This window comes from Melanotaenia boesemani, chromosome 2, assembly GCF_017639745.1.
Source record: "Melanotaenia boesemani isolate fMelBoe1 chromosome 2, fMelBoe1.pri, whole genome shotgun sequence".
In the NCBI taxonomy this organism is placed as follows: Eukaryota; Metazoa; Chordata; class Actinopteri; order Atheriniformes; family Melanotaeniidae; genus Melanotaenia; species Melanotaenia boesemani.
The window spans coordinates 27,368,535-27,392,474 of NC_055683.1; the positions used below are offsets into that span (position 1 = coordinate 27,368,535).

At 39.9% G+C, this 23,940-nt stretch overlaps 1 protein-coding gene across 1 annotated transcript; it reads right to left on the reverse strand.

Moving 5' to 3' along the window:
* Positions 1-3,992: 3,992 nt before the first annotated feature.
* Positions 3,993-10,190, reverse strand: metrnla (meteorin like, glial cell differentiation regulator a). The gene is made up of 4 exons (XM_042006115.1): positions 9,849-10,190; positions 7,926-8,314; positions 4,994-5,053; positions 3,993-4,856 (listed from the first exon to the last, which is right to left on the reverse strand). The coding sequence occupies exons 1-4, from the start codon at positions 9,941-9,943 to the stop codon at positions 4,543-4,545; spliced, it is 858 nt and encodes a 285-aa protein (XP_041862049.1). The 5' UTR covers positions 9,944-10,190; the 3' UTR covers positions 3,993-4,542.
* Positions 10,191-23,940: the final 13,750 nt, after the last annotated feature.

The window sequence follows — 23,940 nt, forward strand, 5'->3', positions numbered from 1 at the left end:
AAATGTGTCCAAACTTTTGACTGGTTGAGTATAAATGTATAAACAAGGTTGTGAACTTGTTCTGTTTTGGCCTTGGTTGTGTAAAGCAACTCTGCAAGAAAAGGAACTAGCTGAAAAAGTATGAAACCAAATTTTAAGAGGCTGCAAAATCCCCTGTTGCTACAACAATGAACATAAGCAGTGGTTGAGGTGCCATGCTGACAATAATGTAGCTACTAGTGATGCCACACAATTTTCTTTTTCAGCTTCCTTACATTAATAAATACACAGAGAAACTGCTGTTTCTGTAACTGTTCAGGCATTGCAATGGACTTCACTGTTCACTGGTATTTCTAAAGTAATTGTCCGATAAACACGTCGCTGGTTCGAGCCTCAGCTGGTGAGGTTCGAACCTGGGGGGCGGTGGCCTTTCTGTGTGGAGTTTGCATGTTCTCGCCGTGTATGCAGGGTTTCTCTCCGGGTACTCCGGCTTCCTGCCACCGTCCAAAGACATGCATGATAGGTTAATTGGGCCCATAATAGACAAAGTGGTACAGAAAATGAATGATTGGATGTCCAATAAACAATGAGCATTAAACTTGATGGAAACACATTCCTTGGTCAGATAACAGCTAAATGAATTGGTTTGGACCAGATATGGTTCATCATGTTATGCCTGGACCATCACAATGACCATGAAAGGAAAATGTTTTAATCTGACTATGATCCCCCTGTAGTAAAACCCTACAATAATCAGACTACAGTTTATGACAAAGATAAAGATGTGACTGATATGGCTCCTGACTGGAAGACTATGTCATGTGAGTGTTTTTGAAGCAGAAAGCAGGGCAACAAAAGCCCTTCAGAAAAAAAAAATACTTAAAATTATCTGTCCACAAAAGTGTGATAGATTGATCCACTTGGCATTGATGATATCAAGTCACCCTTCGACAACTTAACATAAGTGATAATAATCCTAAATCACAATCAGTTGTGCAGTAAATGAAACAGAAAAAATACCAGAAAAGAAGGGAATTATCATGTGGCTGTTGAGGAAAATAAATGTCAGATTTTAAACTATCTGTAAAATGTAAGGACGATATTACAGAAATGTCAGGGGGGCATTGTGTCAGATCGAAGGTGTTGGGACTGCAGCTGCACACGGACTTGTGGCTCAGAGTGGGTGGCGGCTAACTGGCCGCTGGGGTGGTGTGTTTATGTGTGCTGTGGTTAGGGCCACGCGCACAGCGCAGGCATACACACTGACACACCCAGAACAACCACAGAGACTCTATTGATTCCGGCTAATCAAGGCAGCGGTGTTTTGAGGGTGGGTGGGGGGTTCAAGCTGCACATGCATGTGTGTGAAGTCAACACATTCTCCACATTCCAGCACTTCCCAAAGAGACATGAAATACTAGCCACTACACTGAGCTTTGAGGCCTCCTCTCACTGCTGGGGTTGTGCTGCTCTTTAACTTAAACTGTTGCTCCATCTGCCAAGCAACTACACTTTGTCATAGCTGCACTTTTCAGTACTTTTTTCTCTCTCTCTTTCATTTTTCTCTTTTATTTTTCCCTTTTATTCCCCCCACAAGATGACCATGCAGTGACTTCTGGCTGAATCCCACAGGCAGCACAAAGACTACATTTTTCAATGGCTGACTTACAAAGAGCTTTCTCATCTGGTACTGCAAAAAAAAAAAATAAAAAAAAATAAAAATATATATATATATATTTATATATATATATATATATATAAATGTGTGTGTGTGTGTGTGTACATATATATAAAGTGAAAATCTGGCCTGACCTATGAAGTTTCAGCTGATTGCATGTGTTTAACAGCTTCAGCAAAGACACATCCTAATGACGAAGAAACATCCCTCTGAGCTATTTATTCTGAGGAAGTGTAACATACTGTATCCATGACGACAACCTACAAGCAGAATAATCTATCATTAACGTTAAAATTGAAACCCTTTATTAATCAAGCACAATATATATATATATACAGATTTTGTTTTAAAAAATATCTGCTCATGGGGTTTATGTGTTGATAACTTTACAGTCACCAATAGGCACACTGTGCTTATTAGCGTGACTTTTTTTGCAGAGGTTTAAACATAAGAATTTTCGATATTGTGTGCACAATTATTAGTCAAGTGGCTTTATTTGTTTTTTGTTACACATTTTGCACTTCAAATCTCAATATAAACTTAATTCTTATTAACAATTAAAACAGATAAAGTACTTTGAATTGTCTTGTATGTTAAATGTGCTACACAAATAAACTTGCCTTGCCTTATTATATTGAATAATTTTTAGTTGACATGTGACTGTACAGTATAGGATAAGGTTTTGTGCTAAAGACCTTGAATGTGTGCATAGATATAGTGACATGAGTCAAAAAGGGCTCTTATGAAAAACCCCTAATATCTAAATTAATGACCAGAAGACTTGAGAGCAATTCTAGAAAGCTCGATCGTCCTTGTAGCATCACTTTACAACAGGCAACAAAGGGGTGAAAGAAAGAAAGGCCAGAAATGTGTTTAGTAAAGAACAGTTTTGTTTGTTAATTGAAATGCTTTTATTACCAACCAATCTAACTAGTTTCTGGTCTATGCATTCTTAATTTAGTTGAATGATCCTTGTGACACAGGAGATATGCTCAGGCAAGGTTAAAAAAAAAAGCATTTGCAATAGAAGAAAGAAGTCTGAGTAGTTGTTCTGTGGAGTCACTTTTCTGTGTTATTTCCCCGAAGTTGAGATGCAGCATGCAGAGGATTGGTCAGAGAAGAAAAAGAGAGGATGGCAGAGAAATGAAGGACCCACTCCCCCTCCTCTTCCTCCTACTTCTCCACCTTAGAGAGTCCATATCTTAAAGCCAGGATGAGGAGCAAAAGGTTCACAGTGAGGCATTGTTGCCATAGAAACTCTGTTTGCATTTCCCAGTAATTCCAGGACGTCTGGCTGTCAGCTGGAATTCAGACAGTCGATTCAGTGCTCTGTTCTGTCTGGAAAAGCGATTGTCTATGTGGGGCAACTTAGTGAAAGACATTCTAGGTGCGTTTCCGTTTAAGTAAAAAAAAAGGGCGAACAAAAGAGCTGCAGCCATGAACTGGATGTCATCTTAACAAGCACCGCTAAGACCCCTGTAACCTGATTGGTTCCTTTTCCTGTGTTTTATTTGAACTCATGAAAATGACAGGCCTCCATTTAAACAGGAAGCTTGAGCAGCAGTTTACATGCCAATCAAAATTAGGAGTGTGCTTGGAGAGTGGTACTTTATGCTGCATGCCCGGTCACAGGGCTGTATTCAGGTCTGTCTTCAGACCTCTCACTCATACTAGGCTGCTGCTCTGGAACAAAGACGCCTTTAACACTGACCTTGACACACGGCCACCCCGTCACCACAGGAACCAGCAAAGGAATCTACCCCGACTCTGATATCAATCTTTCTGTACCTCTGGCAGACAGTCCCAGCTCAGGGATAAAGTGAGGAAGCTAATGCACATCCTACTGCAGTGTTTTTATTCCAGTAAATGTGCTCAGCTCCATCGTGGGTGTTCAGTACTCTGACCAGAAATGACCTAATATATCCCTCCAAAATATCATGTGTTTGCATCAAAGTAAATTTAGTGTAATATAGTTCTGATTAAAGATTAAAATTTAATCCCGCTAAGATCAAGATCTCTTTTGCGAGGTTGATCTGGCCTAGAGGACAGCAGCACTCACAAAAAAGAAAATACAATTGCAAACTACATTGTAATAATAAAATTAAAACCAATCATTTAGCAAATTTTTATTGTACTGACACTTTATATTCATTTTTAAATTAATTTATTAATTATATAATTTTATATTATATTAATTAGATTTTTTCTATTAATTTTTGTCATTAATTTTTTAGACTGAAACTATTTGTTTCCTGTTATTGTATTTTTAATCAATTTAATCATCATATGAAAATATAAATGATCAGTTTTGCATGTAAAACAGAAATGAACATGGTACAAGGGAATAAAAGCTTTTATTGAAAATTAAAACACTTTTTTTGTTTGTTTGGTTTTTTTTTTTTTTTACAATTGTACAGCCTGAAAAAACTGAAATTCAGGCATTAATTGCAAATATTTTTTTAAACAAAATAAGAAGCTTTCACTTTACATTTGCCTTACGAAACAAATTCAGATCTGTACATCAATTTTTTTTACAAAGCACAAAGAGCTCCAAAATGTACAATATTCATTCACATTTTATACACATAAAAACCAGATTAAGTTCTGCTACATTTAAACCTTTGCAGTTCTTCGCCTGCAAGAAGTCATTCTGAACACACTCCACTTTGCATCAACTTTGAAAACAGAGCAGTGCTGGGATGCTGCTTAGCAACATTCAGGAGCTCCTGCTATTGTCTCCGAAAAGATTCACGGGACACCAGAAGAGGAGAGAGGCTCTGAAACTGGGTCAGTCTGTCAGTCTTTCGCCTCAGCACAAACTCTCCGTCCAGCTCTCTTCATAAGTCATTGAGGGTTTGCTGTTTTCAAACAAAGACAGGTAAACCTCAGTCAGTGTCCACTTGGCAGGGGTGGTTCCCCTGAAGTTGTGCCTCATGATACACCCGCAGGAAGTCTTTATAGCGAGGGGCGCAGCCCATCCAGGCCTCCCCAAACCTCACAGTCCCGGTAAACAGAAACTCTCCCTCTCCAGACCTCACCCCACACTGAAGGGGCATGTTGATGTGGCCTGTCCAGCTCCGTACCCTCACACCCCCAGATACAAAGACCTGGGTTTTCTGTCTGTAGAGGCGACTTATCTCCACAGTGACAGATGAGTGGTCCACCTCCTGGTCCACCTTTTTAATGCTGCCCCGTGCAACTGGAAAAACAAAGAAGATTTACAGGTCGGTAACAGCTATATTTCATGCAACACAGAATGGTGTTTTTGTTGGACTTTTTCTGCCACCACGCTGCAGCAGGAAGCCCATAATTCTCTGCAGCAGGACTGTAACTTACCGAAGTCACTTGTGCACACGGCTAAAAGCATCTCAGTATTACTGCAGGGCTGACAGGGTGCTAAGAAGAAAACACAAAGAGGGTAGATAAGTTAAAACTTTAGCACAGCTCTCCATAAAGAAACAGAAAAGTACACAACCCATTCTCAAAGCATGATAAAAAATATTGTTGGCAAGTCCACAGACTGGGAGTCACAGCATTTTCCTTCCAAATGATTTAAAAATGGTAAAGACTTCCCTCTCATTAGCTGTAATTTTTAAACCAAACACTGCTGTGTATATTGCTTTCAGTAAAAGCAAGTTAAGCATTGCTTATAAAAAATAATCTTGCACGTATTCGAATGCCTGTGTGAGTGTTCAACACTCAAGGGGACTGTTCAGTCAGCGTCCACGCCACAACAGGAACCCCCTGACACTGCGTGACAAACATGGACCAGATGAAAAGGATAAGCAGTGCTGTAAGATGAGGAGAGGCTGAGCTCTGTTCGCAATCCAGCCGGCCTGCTGGGACTGCATCTTAACTAGAACTTCAAGTAAAGTTCTTAACAACCTTAAAAGTGAAAATTACTTCAGAGAGGAGGCAGAAAATTAGGACAAAATTTCATACATATCTCACATTACAGAGATCCATGAGGGGGCACGCTTCCATTACTAGAGGGCAAATGCTTAAGAGCAAAAAAAAGTGAATTTAAATTGCCTTGACCAAAAATTCAAAAAGCCTGCCCCAGGCAGCGCTTCACCTTTGACTAGTGGCTGCAGAGGAGCAACTCCAGTGACCCACTTCCAGACTGTTTTACAGCAGGGGAAAGGCCACTAAATGAGAGCAATAATGAGTTGACCCAGGTGGTCCTGCGGCTGGCCGAGCCAAAATGCCTTTATTAGCCTTCAACCTGCTTTGGTTTTCCTCAGAGCAGCTCTCAGGAACAGGTGGAAAGAGCAGTAAGAACAGATAGATGGCCAACTAGTCAGCAGTAGGCTGAGGGTGGAGCATGAGCGGTTTTCAGTTCAGAATGATTAAAACCGTTAATTCAGGTGGATTGTGTGCTTTGAAAGTTACCAGAATTTACATAACTGTTTGTAATGATTTATCATGTAAAGAAATGATGCTGTCTGAGGAAAAGAACAGCACAATGTTACCATAAATCATGTACAGCAACTCTTCTGCCAAGTTTCATCTTTATTAGAGGGCTTAGGCTTATTTTTAGCTGGTTTTTCTAAGTTAAGAGTGCAGGGGTGAGTGGTAGGCATGTTTAAAGGTCAGCTAGTGTTGAAACACAAGGTGCTGCTACATCACTAGAGAGATCAGGGGTCAAACAGCCACAAGCCTGGATGGCTTAAGAACAGCTGGACAGCCTCGCCCCAGAGCAGAGTGCATGCTCACTTTGAAGTGAGCCTGAGTTCTTCCACAACATCAGACAGAACTGTGAGCCGAGGCCTAAACCAAGAACCGGGGAGTGTTTGCTTTCCTCCAGCGCAGAGCCAACCGGGGCCCACATGTCAAACATGAAACAGAACCACAGGAATGGGCCGAGAGCTGAGTCAGCATCTCTGTCTGGCTCGTGCCCATGCAGCGCCACTCTGATCAGAACCACTTCACAGAGGCAAAGAAGGATGGGAGGAGCAGTGAAGGAGGAGTGCAGAGGCACATTGCAGTGTCCCTGCAACATCTGGGCCCAGATGAATTCCACTGTAATGGAGAACAATTTGCTAATTCCACTCAGCACAGACAAAAACCCACTTCAAACAACCAGGAGGAAAGAGGGAAGATGTATGAAGGGGAGAGGAATTAAAAGGAAAATACCAAAATGATAAATAGGCATGAAAGAAATCAAGAGGTAGGAAATAGTGAGGCCAAGGGCAAGGAAAGGCTGAATAATTGAAGTGGGGTAAAAGGGAGGTTCAGGGAGTGACAGAAAGAAAAAGAAAGAAAGAGGGAGTGGGTTGGGGGGGGCAACCCTATATGCTCCTAGAAGTTCCTCCCAACATCTGGTTGGAGATACATTCCAGTGTGATGGTGAGCAACACAATCCCAGCACAGCGGGTCAGAGAGAAGAGGAAAGATAGAAAGAAAGCAAAGAAGATGAGAAGGAGTGGAGGAGCAATCAATCTACCCATCCAGACCTCACAAGACACGAGACCACTGTCTATGTGAATCATCACTGTGCTATCTCAAGCCACATTACAGCACCGGATTGCACACGCGTGGTCAAAACAACTGCACGCTCGCTCCTCTTCTTTTAACCCTCTCCTTCTGTCTGCCATGCCAGAGAATGACGCAGGATGTGGATATGTGAAGCCAGAGAGCCGTAAAAACAGATGTGGGCCTGATACTGCTCATATTTTGCTTTAGGTGGGGAAAAAAAACAACACTGTTGCTTGCACAGTTGCACAGCTTGAAACTATGCAGGTCTGGCAGGTACACAGCAGGAAAATAGAGGGCTGTTTTTCATTGGAGGCCTTGTGTTTGGCTGTGCCCCTCCACCCACAAGCTATTAAAAAAAAAGAAAAATAATTAAAGCTTACAGCAGAGTATCCTCAGCTCAGATTAAGACTGCACTAAGAGGTGATATTTACACTTTATCTTCAACAACAAAACTTTAATAAAGGCTTAAGATTCTCAGATTTTTTTAATAATCTGTGAATTTGATAAGAAATATTTTTTTCCTGAGCTAAAATATACAAATAATGCTGGTAAAGAAATTGACTTTGGCTTTAGTATAAGAAGTGTGCTCATGAATTGTGTTTCCTGCTATTAAAGTCCAACTTAATAAAAGTTTCCACCAGCAGATGGCTGTATTTAGTGCTTGGCACACAACACAGAGACAAAGGAACTTAGTCCCAGAGGCAATTAATAAAAAGCAACAGCTACTTAAAACAAAAATCAGGTCAATAAGTTAGAAGTTTATTACTACTATAGCATATATATATCTTACCACTGAGTGATTGTGCCTCTACTCTCAGCCTGTCGCTGACTAGTTCGTATTGGAATGCCGTAATCCGCCGGCTGATGTCCATATGCGGAACGGCCTCAATAAAGAGTGCCCCCTCTTGAATGCTGAAGCAGTGGACCTTCCCCTGAGCCTGGTCCTGCTCACGCAGCAGTAACCGCAGCTTGCCGTTGCGGTCCAGATAGATGTTTGTGCCGCTGGACTCAGTGGAGGGCTTGATGCAGACAGAGAGGCGAGCAGCAGCAGGAGACACCATGTTGGGTCGGAGGTTGACGATGATGGCTCCTGTGGGATAGAGCCACTCCAGAGATCCCTGCGAGCAACGCAGATATACCTGCTCCACATCCCTGGTGTGGCCTTCATGGGTCAGACCGCTAGAAGAAAAGAAAGGCAAAGAAACTCAAACTGATGTTTTTGGTTGTTGTTTTGTTCTTTTTTCTCCTCCACAGCAGCATAATGAGATAAATGAACCCAATTGAAAATGATTTGTTGGTGATTTGAAGCCTGATTTAACTGAACAAGGTGGAAACCTCTGGCAGACTGTAAGGACATTAGACCGCATTCCTCCTAAAGCATTAAGGCCATGCGCAAGACTGGCTGCATGACCAGTCACGAGCCGGAGCAGCCAAAATGACCTCAGCTCCAACACACTCCCCATACCACATTGTTCCGCCCAGAACTTTGGCAAAAAACACAGCACTGGCAGGCTGCCTTTGGGAAGAGTTTGGAGGCAGAAATGGATGAATGGAGAGACACAGGGGCTTTTGGGCAGAAAACAGCAGCAACAGTAGCTGGGCCTGCTGCATGCAAGTGCAAATGCAGGTCACGCACTGAACCTCCCCTTGCTTTCAAGCCACCAAAGAAACTGGAAGAGACTTGTCCGGGCAGCACTTCGGACTCTGGCGCCAGTATGACCAAATGACTCCCTCCACAACTTAATGCCTGGTCAGGGTTTGAAAAACTCCTGTGTGTCAGTCAGTCATTCTGTGGCAAAGCCAAAGGCAGGAAGCCATCGGCATGAGCATGCCAAGCTCGCGGTTTGACTCTGGAGGAGAAACGCCCAGTTTCCTGAAAATGAGATGCTGAAATTCAAATTTGCCACAGATCTAAAGTAACCCATGGCACATGTTGAGCATATGCAGCTGAAGCCCCATAACCAGGCTCTCCTCAGTATGCCTTTAATTAAGTCCCTTCTAACTTCATCACTTCTGCATGCAATTAAAGAAGATTAGTCAAAAGTCTCACTAATGAACACCAGATCATTGGTTGAAAGCTCAAAGTATTGCCTGCCCCTCCTGGTTGGTGGATGAAAAAACAAAACCACACAGTCTAAGGCACAGCTCTGAAGTGCAAAACAGATACAGGCAGATGTTTGATGAGAGGTGAAAGAGTATTACCTGATTTAAGAATGAATTAAAATACTCTAAGACAATATTTTGCAGGCCTAAAGTTTATGTTTTAATATTTTTGTAAAATTCTATGTCCTTTATCTGGACTTTTACAACTGTTTAACTACAAGTACAACTGAAACTGAAAGGTGGTTTGGAGAGTAAAAAGAAATGTTTATATTTCCACGGTGTAATAACCTAAATATTATTCCTTATTATAGTAAGGAAAGATTTATGTTAAACAATTTTGCCAGCTATTACACACGTGTCTCCGAAACAACTTCACTTTTTAAAAATGTAAGTTATAACTAACTTTCTGATCATAAACCACACAGATTTTTATTTTTTATTTTTTTTTTGTTATATTAGAAATGACCATTCTGTCTGTTTCTCCTTTCACCGCGATGTGTTCAGTTTCGGTCAGTTATTCGGGATGCCGCCAGCAGCTCATTTACTTTCACGCTCATTACATTATATCCGGATTATTCATTCAAACAAACAACAAAAAAGTTAACCTCACCTGCCCTTCCAGCTGCATTGGTCACTTGAGTATTGGCAGAAAGAAATCCGACAAAGGAGCAGAGGCAGCAATAAGGCCAGCATCGAAGTGAGCATGTTTATCTCGCCTCACTTTGCCTCTTTTCTCGAGTGAAACTACGGTAAAGTCCGACGCCGTCTTTCCGGCCGCATAGCGTTTCCATGTGCCCCGGTCCGCTCCGTGTACTCCCCTGGGTCTCTGTCTCTCTTCTCGGGAGATGGAGAAGGATAAAAGCGTTTTTTTCAGTCACAGTCGGGGAAACACAGTTGACAGCACTCTGCAAAATGTGGACTGAGCTTGGTTCAGACTCTGCTTCAGCAGCCCTGATTGCGCTTCACGTCACACCCCATCCACTGCACGGCTGCTGCATTCAAAGACACAACTCAGACTCGGACCTGATAGCTTCACAGAAACAAACTGTATTTGTAACAAATAGTTAAGTAGAGATAATACCGTATCAACAACGTTCCTGCGCAGAAGTAGAACCTATGTACCAAATTATAAGCACAGTTTATGTATTTAATTTTTTATTCACGATGTATAAGCAAAGACAATGAAGGTTAGCTACAACTGTTGGCATACGGTAACGATGTATTCTTATTATATAGCATGACATATAAATGGTGTTCAGGTGTAGCTTGGTGCAGGATTGGTTTGCATTCAAGCATAATAATATGTTTTTTTACTGATGGCATGCCGCTTTCTTTCTTTCTTTCTTTCTTTCTTTCTTTCTTTCTTTCTTTCTTTCTTTCTTTTATTTATTTATTTTTTTGTTATTAAGGTTAACCAAAGTGTGTGGCACACAAAGCAAACATGGGCATCATTTACTTGTGGGACCATATAAACTTAATAAGAATTGACCTATGGGAAAAGTTTATATTTACAGCTTTGTGATTAAGCAGAAACAGATGTAGTCGTATCAGGATTTTCCTCTCTATTTTTTATTTATTTACTATTTTGGGGGATTTGTTGAGACAAGGCTTTATACTCATTTTACATCAAAAAGTTCCTACAGTACCTGAAGGCAGCACGAAGATTTTCTGGATCGTGCTCTGCTCTGTGTTATTCTGGTTATCTTTGTGAAAAACAATCACACTTGTACCAAAAGCACTTTTATTAGTGTTTGTTATATCGATTAGCAGCTGGGAGTCTATAAGGGTATCTTAAGTTCTTTAGCAAAAGTAATGTTTTGAAAAATCATTAAAATTTTGCTAATGTTGGAGCCTGCAAGAGCCTTTTCAACCAAAAAAAGCAGATGTTCTCTTATAGAAACGTTATATGGCTACAATAAGTTAAGTCATATCATTTTAGTTTATTAATAAGCAAATAATACACTATTTATTTCTGTTAATACATATATTCTGTCATACATACATTAAAATGAGCCTGATTTAGAACTACACAATTTGGGACAGAGTACCACCCATCTGTATTTTTGCTCAGGTTTGGCTTAGGGTTAAACAGTTTTATTTATTTGATGACATTTAAGAGCTAAAAAGAGCTGAGTCTCAGATGTGGTTTGTTGTTCATGTGACCACAGACATCTGCAAACACAACATGAAGGGCTAAATTAATCGCCACTATAAGTATTGGTCAAGTAAACACAAGTTGACACTGGCATCATGTCAGTGAATAATGTCCCAATAGCGCTTTTATTTACATTTATTATACAATAGTTCACAAATTTGTGGGTCCCTGTAAACCACAAAGCAGAAAACTGAAAAATTGGTTCCAGACAGCTTTCAGGTCAAATGGTAATTTTAGGACTTTTCATTATCACGTTATTTTGACATGTGATGTTATGACTTAACAGCATAATTAGGCCGTGTCTAAACCCAAGTTTGAATCAAAACCACCTGAATGTGTTAGTTTTCACTTTGCTCTGTTTCTGAATAAAACAATAGCTGCAGGGACTTGTAGAGGAGCAGGGTCCGTTACTACCGGCTGCATCTGTAAACACAAACGGCTCATCACTCATGGCATGAATCCTGAGCCATGATTTCTAAAGAAACAAGATGTGTGGATGGCTTTTGGCATTGAAGAAAAAAAAAAAAAAAAAAAACCTGTTTGACAAGGGAAACCAGAGATGTTTGTAACTGCTACTTTTCCTCTTTAGTTTCATAGGATTTGAGATTGGTTGTGGCTGTTTGGTGTCCACATTACTGACCCAACATGCTGGGTGCATGTCCAGGCTTGGGCAACATGCAACCTAAGAGTGTTTGAATTTGAGTGTCGAGTTACTTCTGCACTAAAATCAAACAAACACTGTTTTCCAGACATTGAGCAACTAATTAATTATTGTTTGTGTAATCTGGATTTGGTAATCTGGTTTAGCTACTTTGTGTTTGCTGTGGTTTCTGTGTTGTTCTTGCAATATTTTGCAGATTGTCTGGGAAGTTTCTTGCTGAGGTAACAGAACGGCAAGACGTGTCTAGGCAGGATGTGCAAGGATCCACCACAATGACACCTGCACTGTGAAATCAAAGCCACATAAGCATTAATTCCTCCACTCTTTCCAATCCAAATTTCCCAATAAATGTATTGTGGGCAAACTGTATTGTGACAGGTTTAGTTTACACCTCCCAACTAAATGTGGCTAAATGTTAGACAGCTGGGATGTCTACCCTTTTTTATTTCTTCCCAGGGGAATGTATTGACTCTTCTTGTTATTGCAGTTGTTGGATCACTTGCTGCCAATTTTCGTTATTTTCTCATCACAGCTCAGAGGAAGCAGGTTCAGCTCTCACTCTCCACCTGTCAGGGGTCTCGCTGGTGACGGGGGTTGGGAGGGGGTATTCAGGATCTATTGCAAGGGACTAAAAACAGAAAGTTAATCATATATATTGGGCTCTAAATAATCTTTTATATAAAAAGTTTGAAGAGGAACCCTGATGTTCAGAGATGCACGGAGGTGCAGGGTAATGTCAGATTAAGTGTGTCTTGGAAGTATGTGCCTGGGTGTAGCGAAGCAGAGTCTGTGGAGTTTAAGGAGTTGGGGATGGGGAGCCTATAAAGTTTTGGGGGAGGGGATTGTTTTTTTTGGGGGGGGGGGGGTTGTAATGTTTGTTGTCCCAAACTCTTGCTGAGTGAGATGCCTGGAACACAGGAACAAGCATCCAGGTGAAAAAGCAGTGATAAAGTTGATTGACTGCTGACAGGACATCATTTCTATGTTTGTGTGTGTGTGTTTGTCCTCATTGTCCTGGTCCCACTCCCCCCTACTCTTACTTTTTCCGTAACTGTTTCATTGTAGAGAACAAAGCACAGAAAACTGTTTTTCATAAAATGATCAGTTGTTGCACACCAAACAAACGTAATGCTCACTGTTCACAAAAGTCAAACCCATTGTTCACTCTATCCATCCCATCAGCATTAAACCTCCTGCTCAGAGAACCAGTTTGTTAACAAAGTGCTGCTCCTCTTTAGAGCTAGTCACAACCTGTTTTATTAGGCCTGTCATCTTGGACAGCTTCTAAACTGTAAACTGCAGCCACACAAGCATGGGCGATATCTTGTGGATTGCACAGGCAGATTGAAAGGTGCTGATACCATCGAGAGGCCGCCTGCCTGTCATCACGCCTCTCTGGCTCCTTTCCAGACTGCCAGAAATGCCACTCAGCTCAAACCTGTATCACATTCCTCACAGCAAAACAGGGACCCTGTCATTTTGAAGTGCTCATCGTATCTGAAGACAGATATGGTGTTTGTATGTCCTCTAACACCTCACATGTTTTTGTCTTTCTCTTGCTTGGATGACATGGTCATAAATGTAGATTGTGGCCTCCTGCGTCTCAGTGACTATGTCAGTGTGAAAACATGTAGGAGGAAAGTGGCATATTTGAAGTATGCGGCAACTGTGCATCTCACTCCAAATTCCCTGAAGTTTTTGCAAGCCAGCACAGACAATGACTGTCGTTTGTTTCAAGTCTCATGGTGATGTAAAGAGAAAAACATGCCAGGCTATAGAAGGAAGATGTTGTTCCATGTAGTTTATCTAAAGCAGGCCGTACATATGATTAGATATTGTCAAGGCTTCAACACTGTGACATTGTCAAGATCATGCTATCAGCACCTTTGTATCCCACTTTGAGCAGCACACAGAAATCTGAGGAACTCCAGCAAGCTCTGAAGGCTCATATGAGGAATTTGGGTCACAGGTCTTTCTGACAGGGCACTTGTCCTCGCAGGTGGGCAAATTTTATGAAAGCACCAGCACAATAAAAGTGAATGTACCCCTGCTCTGCCCTCAGATTTCACAGTGATCAGATAAGGATTAAGCCTGCAGGTCCAGGTGGTTCTGTGGATTACCAAATCAGCAACCATAACTTGAAGGCCATAACTTAGCAAGAGCAGGAAAAACACAAGTAGTATTAAAATCTGATTCACTCCAAGGAAAGCAGTTCTGTATGTTAAAAGCAGTCTTTCTCTACCACAGACAACAAGATTTCCGCTCTCCAGATTAGCTTCGGTGATCTGAGTCTCATGGCTTCCTTTGGTCTACATCCCTCCTCCTTCTTCATGCCCCCGGTGACATGAGCGTTTCCTTGATGGGTACACTCCTTCTTTGATTTGCTCGATCAGTCCAGGATGCTGTAGACAAAAAGCTTCAGCCATTACGCTTGCTGATGCTAGGTGACAGCCATGATAGACTCAGAGACTGTGGGGGTGGGAGTGAAGGAGCAAGAGCGCCTTTCTTTGTTAAATCCCAAGTTCTATGGCTCACACAAGGAGGTCGGCTCTTCAGTCTACACACAGATTCTGGCATCATTCCTATGCAGTGGTTGAGATTAAAGTTTCTTTTATATTTGGCAGAACATTTAAATAAATGACAGAATAATATGAATTCCACACATACCAGCTGTTCTTTTTACAAACTGAGTTTTAAATGACTACATAAAAAATATAAAACAGATTTTTATGGATTTGCTATGTTCCTCTGCATGTTATCCATGCTGAGGCAGCAATAGAGCAATCTTAGAGCTGATGAGGTTTCAGACTTCCTGGGCATTTTGGATTGATGGTTGAGGTTGTGAAGTTATGTTTCTGGTTTTGAGAAGATACCTCATGGCTTTCCCCTTGTGGTTTGGGAAAAAAGTAAACGAAGAAAGCCATGCCATCTACAGTGGTTACAAGAACATAACATATTCACATTCAGAAGTTCTGCAGACTGTTTTAGAACGTTTCATTGGTAGCATTTATCAAAACAGCCCCTACACAGAAAAATGGGATTTTTACCGCCATGTGATAGATTACTTTGCAAAAGCCATTTTCTAAAATAGTAGTCCACTTAAGATGACATTAGTTAAAAAAAATTCTATTTTGATTTTAACGTCTGTAATGTTGAAAAATGTGTGGGACATTGAAAGAAAAGACCAGAAAAGTTGTGTGCAGAATTTTGATGAATGGTCTATACAATATCTTATTATTAATTAAGTTACTTGGCAACAGGTCAATAGCATTGATGGATTTAAAAACAGTATGTCAGACAGATTAGGTATCTCAGGAATAAAGATGGGGAGAGGTTCAGCGTTGCTTACATGCTGTATATATAAACATGCTGATATTACTTCAGTAATCTGGGTAAGATCCTTGTTTTAATAATCCAATTAATGCTGGAGAGCTTTAATGGAAACTATTAAAGTTAAGCATGTAAATAACCACGTTTCTGAACATTCTCAGCTCGGATCATAGCAGCTCAGCTCTGACTCCCTATCTCAGTATCCAGAAACTGGATACTGTCACAACTTTGAGTACAAATAACCATGTTTAATCTGAACAACATATCTTGAAAATGATCAAAACCAGGGTGACATTTAAAACTAATACACAAATGTGCATGGAAAAATATTCCATGTACACAAGAAGCAAGCAGAAAAACCAGTTTTAAATATGTGATGATCCTCCAGCCCTCAGGCAGAACTGCATTAAAAACAAATTCTGTGGAAATCGTTGCATGAAGTCCAAGACTCATCTAAAAACTGTCGTCAATGAACACAGCTCATCTACAAATACAAAATACAGTATTTTTAATTTGTCTTCTTATACCTTTTTAAAGAAAAAAGGAGCTTAGTCACTAACTAATAATCACTTACATGATTTGAGTCTATTCAGTTAATAATAACCAGAATGGACATTTAATTTCTGTTTACACAATTTAACACTGAGAGCGACCAATATGTAAAGAAAATGTATTTTCTCATTTTAAAAGCAAGCAATCCATCTTTACTTTTATATAAGTAATCAGTGAGTTCAATACTTCAAATTCTGTTACTAATACTTTAGTTTCTGCAAAAGAGTTGAATATTTTCCCCAACACTGCAGTTATTTCAGTCAAACTTTATTCACGTCAAGGAGAAAAAAAGAGGACATGTAGGAGAAAACAGTTGGTCTATTGTGTTTAACCACATACAGATATATATATATGTGTGTGTGTGTGTGTGTGTGTGTGTGTGTGTGTGTGTGTGTGTGTGTGTGTGTGTGTGTGTGTGTGTGTGTGTGTGTGTGTGTGTTTGTGTGTGTATTAAATCTACACATGGTTTAATTTAGATCAAGCTATTTCAAAACTAAAAAGTCAAATCAGTATAAACTAACCATGATGGCTCCATTTAGAAACTTTCACCTAGTGTACTGGTTCTTGGAGCAGTGATACAGAGAAAAAAACACCCTCTGGATCTTCTCTTGATTGGACTAATTTAATATATAAAGAATAATGGAATATGAAAACAGAGTTCCAACACTTTTGTGGTCAGTTCTGAAGGTGACAGGAGTATCATAATCCATGGTTAGAAATGTTAATATGGTTCTTTATCCTTAGCCTGTTGCTTTCTGTAGATCCACATGACATGATAGAGAGATAACATTGTAAGCATGTGCATAATTAACCATTACCTACCTATATTAACCATGTATTTTTAAGTCTTAATGATTCATGAGTCAATCATGAAAATTAAAAACATGCTAAATGTTGTGTGTGTTACACTGTGTCAGTAAACAAACACTTGCATTAAACCCTTCGTCTTTATAAGTGCTTGCAGCCAAATTGAATATATGCATCTAGACACTGAACTTCAACTTCATGAGAAAAGTGGAGAGACATATGTCACCATGTATTAAGACATAACTTGCTTCTCTGTAGGGAAGCACTTGGAGGAAATGTAGACATTGCAAGATTTTTAAACATTTATGGTGAAACTGTAATGTTTTGCACAGTGGACCAACATCGTTTACACTTTCTTTTACATAGAAAGTAAAAAAAAGCTGTAAATACATATGAATGGTAACTTTTAAACCTGCTATCACATGTGTTTTTCATTATAAAGCTCCTTGTTCTTGCTTGTTTTGAAATCTATGTTGACTCCAGATAAGATGATCCCACATTTTGGTTATTTTAAAACTAAATCTTTATGACAAAGTCAATGATATACGAGACTCTCAGAGCTGATTTGCTTTCTGTGAGCTCAGAAAGAATGTTATCCATAATGCACAGGTTGGTTGGTTTTTCAGCTTTGGGCAGATTACACTGTGCTTTGTGGTAGTTTCAGTGCCTCATTTCACTTCTTTCAGATTAGTGGCACAGAGATGTCCTTATTTTACCAACGCTAAACTGAAACTTTGTGAGTGAAAACACGATGCACAATTAGAAGACATGCTGTGGAATATTTGTTCAGGCTTTTTAGACATATATTTTTCCACATTTCCTGTAGTGAGCATCTTGGTTGTCTCAGGGTATAAAATGACCACATTTCAACATCATGTTATTTCTTACTGTGTTACGGGATCATCTTTCTGTTGATGAACTTGGGAGAAAACACGGCAGAAGTTTAGTTTAGCCATAATCCAAGTTATTGCTAAATAACTCAGCTATCTGTTTTGAGTTGTCATATGAAAAAACAACACAGGCTTGCTGGTACATGACAGTTGGCATTAGTTAAGAGCAAACACCAACACAATAATAACCTGCTAGGTCTGTATCTTTTTGCCATGGCGTCTGCTGACAGAGCCTGTAGTGAAATTCATCCAGGAAGCACTGTTGGAAATGGCCTTCCAGTAAGCCATTATTTTCACTTTAGAGATACATACATGTAGTGCATAAATGGTTTAATTGAAAGCCTCTGCAGGAATGCAGCTATACTGTGGGGTAAAGTTACCTGCAAGAGCACCCACATTATTAGTCATCTGTGCTGAAAGGCCACATCCATGTCAAGATATAATTTTGGGGGGTTTAAGCAGGTGGTGCTGAATGTAGAGAAAGAATTAATCTCCCCATCTTAACCTGGATGAAGTTGAAAGTGGCTGATGTGCTGACTGAGTGGAACAAGAGGCCGGTGCTGCCAGGTCAGCTGCAGGATCAGCTGAGGGATCATGGGAACTGAGAATGGCAGCTGTTCTTTGTGATCTTATTCCTGTGCTTTGTGGTAGTCTGCCCTCTGCAACACTTTCTGTCCACCTGGCTTAGCCCTGCTTTGTAGCTCACTGTTTGCAACCGTCAAACAAACACCTTTAGAAATGCAGGGCTGAATCAGCGAGTTGTCTAGCCTGTTTGTGTATGTGACGCACACACCTGAAGCACTGAGCTTAAGGCTGGCACACTCCACGCACACTCCCAGGGTCACATGATATGGTTTGCAGACACACTTCAACAGGTCATATTCCTGCCAGATAAAATATCAGCTGTTCTCACAGTTTTTGTAGTTGTAGATATCTGAAGTCAGAATAACAAGTAACCATAGTTCTTCTGTTAGATGTCTGTATTCGTGTCTTAGTGTTGAAAATGCCCTCTTGTTAAGGAGTTCATGTTATTGTGGAAGCAGACACCTGTTGAAATTCAGGAGACTTCGTCATGATGAGACATGCGTCTGTGCAGGTGAATCACAACTAGCTGCAACAGGTGATACAGCCACACATAAATAATGACACACACACACAAAGAAGGCATGAGATCCAATACGGAACGAAATACGTGTAGTCATGCAAAAAAGAAAATATACCAAAAGTTAAGAAAAACTAAATCATTCAACAGCCTTTACAACTACTTTTAGCAGCAACTTGAACTCAAAGTAATCATTTCTGTATGACATCATCAGGCTCTCACATCATCACGAAGGAATTTCTGCCCATTTTTCTTCACAACATTGTTTCAGCTCATTGAGGTTTGTGGATATTTGTTTATACACAACTCTAGCAAGTACTAGCACAGCCCTCAGTCAGGTTGAAGTCTGGACTTTGACTGGGTCTTTTCTTTTCAGCCATTTTGTTTTCAGATTTGCAACTCTGTATGGGATCATTGTCCAGTTGCATGATTCAGTTTCAGTGAACCTTTAGCTATTGGATAGATAGATAGATAGATAGATAGATAGATAGATAGATAGATAGATAGATAGATAGATAGATAGATAGATAGATAGATAGATAGATAGATAGATAGATAGATAGATAGATAGATAGATAGATAGATACACATACTTTGATGAGTCATTCATAGGAAGATTAAATGTGCTTTCATATGTGTCTGACACAGACAACAAGTAAAGCTAGGTTGCTTTGAGCTTCATTCATTCCAAAAATATGATCAAAATCCCAGGATATGTCTGCAAACAAAGCCAATGATTCAGCATTGGGCTCGCTCCTCACCTCAACCTTGTCCTGCTCTCATCTTGCCAAGCCTCAGATCCACCATCAGCCCGGGGAGTAATATTTCACACAATGGCTCCATTGTATGAGCAGAGGTAACACCATAATTGTTACAATCTTCCTATTCAGGTGAAAGGCACACCCACGTTTGACTCCAAGTGACATTTTGAGAGGTTTGTGGCCTTCAATGATGTTGTATTAATGAGACATGATGAGCAGAAACGTGGGTGGCTCGCCTAATTTTTTTATATGTTCATGTATTTTTCTTTTGTGTGCCTCTTGAAGGTTATAGTTCTAGACCACAAGCTCCACAGAGCTGCAGTGACAGACATAATAACATCCTGATATTTCCACAAGGTGGATCAGTGATGTGTGATGAAAGACCAGCCTACTGGAAACGTTTAATAATTCCTTGCTGCCAATCTCAGCCCCAGAAGAGATAATGTTTTCACTATTATTGCCACAAGCTGGCCAGTCTAATGCTGCATAAATAACAGTGCTGAGAAGAGTGCATCTCTGTTCTCTGAGATTATGTTTCACTTTTTGGTTTTAGTAATTTATTTAGTTCATTTCATCCTTTCTCTTATCAAGGACTTTTATATTTAACGATAAGAATGTCAGTCCTCTCCTCCTCCCCACGAGCCTGACACTTCCTGCGGTTATAAATCACAGCTATGGGCCTTCAGCGTGGGGAGGGGCTATTGTGAAGGAAACGGCATGGAAGTCTGGGTGGTTCTAGCTGGTCAACTTCCAATTCTTAGCTGAGTCTAATGCAGGTCTGTGAGGAGCTTCCCCATCTTTCATCCGTTTAGGAAACATCTGGAAACATCGGCTGGTTGAATCAAAGTGTGTACCCATATTTGTGTGTGTGTGTGTGAGTCTTCCAGAAATTTTGCCTGGAATGTTATCATTGTGTAAAGATGAACCTTGCTGTCCAAAGAATAAATCAAGGAAACTCAGTGGTGAGTTGCCAGTAGATGTTTGGGCTTTGACATCATCAGCATTGAGCAAAAATTCCTGCTGAACATCAACAAGTAGTTTACAATCAGTCTCCTCCTCATTACTCATGGAAGGGTGGTTCACCACAAAACTGTATCACATCTGTTGCATAGAAAATGGAATGACTCATGTCACAGAATTTACCCTTTAGGTTTAATCATCTAATTTCCTATGGCTTTAAGCATGTCAATGAAAAGACTGCAGCATGCACACAGGAGCTGGATATTGAAGAGCAGGTTCAAGTGCACGCTGCTGCTGTTAAACAGAGAGGATATTGTATCCATGCAGGCAGGTGAGCAGACAAAGCCTGTGGTGATGCGGCATGTCTCTCCATGCCTGTGCTGAGACATCAGACCTGGATGTGTTGACAGACAGACAGAGGAAGGGTCAGGAGTCACACCTGCTGATAAAACTTCTCTTTCTCTGCACATAAGAACTGTTACCCAAAACACTAAACACACACACACATGCATGCACACACACACACACACACACAGTAAATGCAACGTGATGACTGATATCTGCAGTCTGCCACACAAATATGTCTAATTATTCTTTCTAAAACTGTAGAGGAAAAACAACAATAACAAAAAAAAAAAAAACATGTTTGCCATGTCGATATGTGATGAAAAGATAAAACGTCTACACTTTTTTATTCTTTACTTAAGGGAAAAAAAGAATCCCATTCAGATTAAAAACCTCTTGTACAAGGGAGTTCTGGTCCAAGATAGACAGCAGCAATCACAAAAACAGTTACATAAGGTACCAAGTAAAACACACAAAAGACAATTAAAAAGAGAAAATTACCTTCACAGGTGAATTATAAAAAACAAGCACATGTTCATCAGTCTGAACAAATCTCAGGTTGGATGTAATAGCACTCCATGCAAACAATCCATTTAGTTTCCAGCCTTTCTGTGTTCCAAGCAGAAGGAGCAGACTGTTTTATTACCTTGTTTTAAGTTTAGCCAGCATGTGTTTTTGAAGTTAATAAAAGTTTAAGTTCAAAACATAAAATCCAAGTAGATAATCGTCTAGGATATCACAACAGCACTATATTTACTAGTTTTTACTTCTTTGTTAAGCCAACATTGACATATAAATCATTTAAGCATATTAAAGACATCATATATCATATATATATATATATATATATATATATATATATATATATATATATATATATATATATATATATATATATATATATATATATATATATATATATATATAAATCCCTTGTCAAAAAGATTCATCATTTGTTCCTTTTTTTTTAAAAGTACATTAATGAAAAATACTAAAGACAACAGTTTAACAGACATAAAATTGTATTTTTATAACAGGGTGATTCTGAAATATCAAATATATTCATCAACTGACCAGCATGCACAAGTCCAGACATTGAATGCAGTCCTGTTAATGCATCTGAGATTAGTGCCATATATTAAAGTATGTGTATTTACATCATAATTGTCATCATATCATCATCACAATATGGAACAATAACATGATATATCACATCTGTTTTCCTAAATTTGTGCAACCCTAAATTAGCTATTAGACTCAAATAGACATTTCCTGTGTGGTATGCAATTTGTCTTCAAGATGAATGGAGGAAACTGAACAAGTGAAGGCCAAAAGAAGAAGGGTCAGGCCCAAGAAACTATCTATAGCTGATGAACAATATCTGCAAGTGATGTTTTGAAGTTGGTGAAGGGAAAAATGTGCCAATGAACCTGGCAGGACCTGAAAGATGCATCTGGACCTTCAGTTGATCCATCTACTGATCACTGAAGCCTCACAGAAATGGTCTATGTCAAACAGCCATTCATAAGAAAGGAGAAACAGGGAGATTGCACAAGAGCTGGACTGAAAATTTGTGGCAATAGGTCTCTTGGAGTGATGAATCCTCCCCAGAGCCAGGACCTCAAAATTACTGAAGCAATGTGGGATCATGTTGACAGAGAATGAAACAAAAGGCAGCCAACATCTGAATAAGAGCTTTGTAATAATAAAAAAAAAACAAGAAAGTTCATCTAAGAGAGTTGAGGCTGTATTGAGGAATAAAGGTGAACAAACCTAATATTAACATATAAAGTCATGTGACTTGTACAAGCTGCTTTAGTCTTTTGTACTGCTTTTTACATTTTACACTTATGTTTGCACATGGAAAAGACGCACAGCACTGTATGAAGAGCATAATGGGCGTCTGTCTCAGACAAAACAATACAATAACTTTTACAGATTAATTTTTCACCCCCTGTTATTAGTTACAGAGTAGGTATACAAGGAAGACAGTTGCTGTGTTTGGACCGTGGAGAGGATGTTCAGGTCTGGCTGATGTGATTTTTGGGTGTATTGGAGAGGATGTTTTGCCTCCTGTGTGGTGACTCCTGACCCCCACCATCCTCTCCCAACGTGCCTGACCTCTGTTCTATTGTAGCTCTTATCAAACTTCTGAATGTTGAACATACATTTAGCCCTGCAGTACATACGGAAGACAACACTGGCTCTATCTCACATTAGAGTAGCTTATTTTTATTCTGGCTACTGTTTAGCCTGCTTGACCGTACTCACTTAATTGCAGCCAACAGGATTCTGCCCCAGAACTGTCCATCCAAGCCTCCACACCAACAGCCACCTGTTTGTCTGACAGGTTTCTTGCCCTATGCACCTTTGTTTGCTGGCTCAGCTTCTGCATATGGGTGTTTTGTCAGTGCTGCATGACTACCCTGCCTGCTAACACAACATAGTGTTGTCCTGAGGGTGCACCCTGGCCCCTACTGATCACACTCCGCTGAGTTGTGCTTGTACCTCCTCTCATCTTTGCTAACACACACTGACAGGACCCTTTGATGTCATGAGGAGCAGTGTGGACCTGGGACTGGTCCAACAAAAGCAATCTGATCCTCGGCTGATGTACTCAAGCACGCCTCCCCCCCCCCCAACAATGAACTAGGACAGCAGGGCTCTTCATTGCAACTTCTGTGTGTATGCATGGACCTGCACATTGTCTGTGCTGAACTTGACATGTAAATATCTGAAAAATTTTGAAATATTTTGCAGCAGATAGGGCAAAAGTGTCTATTAGAGGTCTTAGAAGACCCTTTTTTAAAGTCTGGCACAAAAAAACTGAAGTCCACCCTTATTTAGACCAAAACAAATCACTCTTTCAAGCAACATTAGTTCATTTTGGTGATTTTAATTTGACATTGTTTATTCTGGCTGTCATCACAGGCTCAAATCCAACTCAGACAGCAGAGTAAAAGTTTATGCCACCACATTATGTTGATGTAAATCAGTTATGTAAAATCTTGATGTTTCAGAAATTTTGAAGTCGGTGCCATTATACACAGCCATATATGCTCATATATATATATATATATATATATATATATATATATATATATATATATATATATATATATATATATATATACTTTGC

Excerpts from the sequence above, each read along its gene's own strand:
- metrnla (XM_042006115.1), bottom strand. The coding sequence starts at position 9,943 with ATGCTCACTTCGATGCTGGCCTTATTGCTGCCTCTGCTCCTTTGTCGG. Across the intron at positions 8,315-9,848 it reads CAATGCAGCTGGAAGGGCAG|CGGTCTGACCCATGAAGGCC; the intron begins GTGAGGTTAACT and ends CTTTTCTTCTAG. Across the intron at positions 5,054-7,925 it reads AGAGGCACAATCACTCAGTG|CACCCTGTCAGCCCTGCAGT; the intron begins GTAAGATATATA and ends TTTTCTTCTTAG.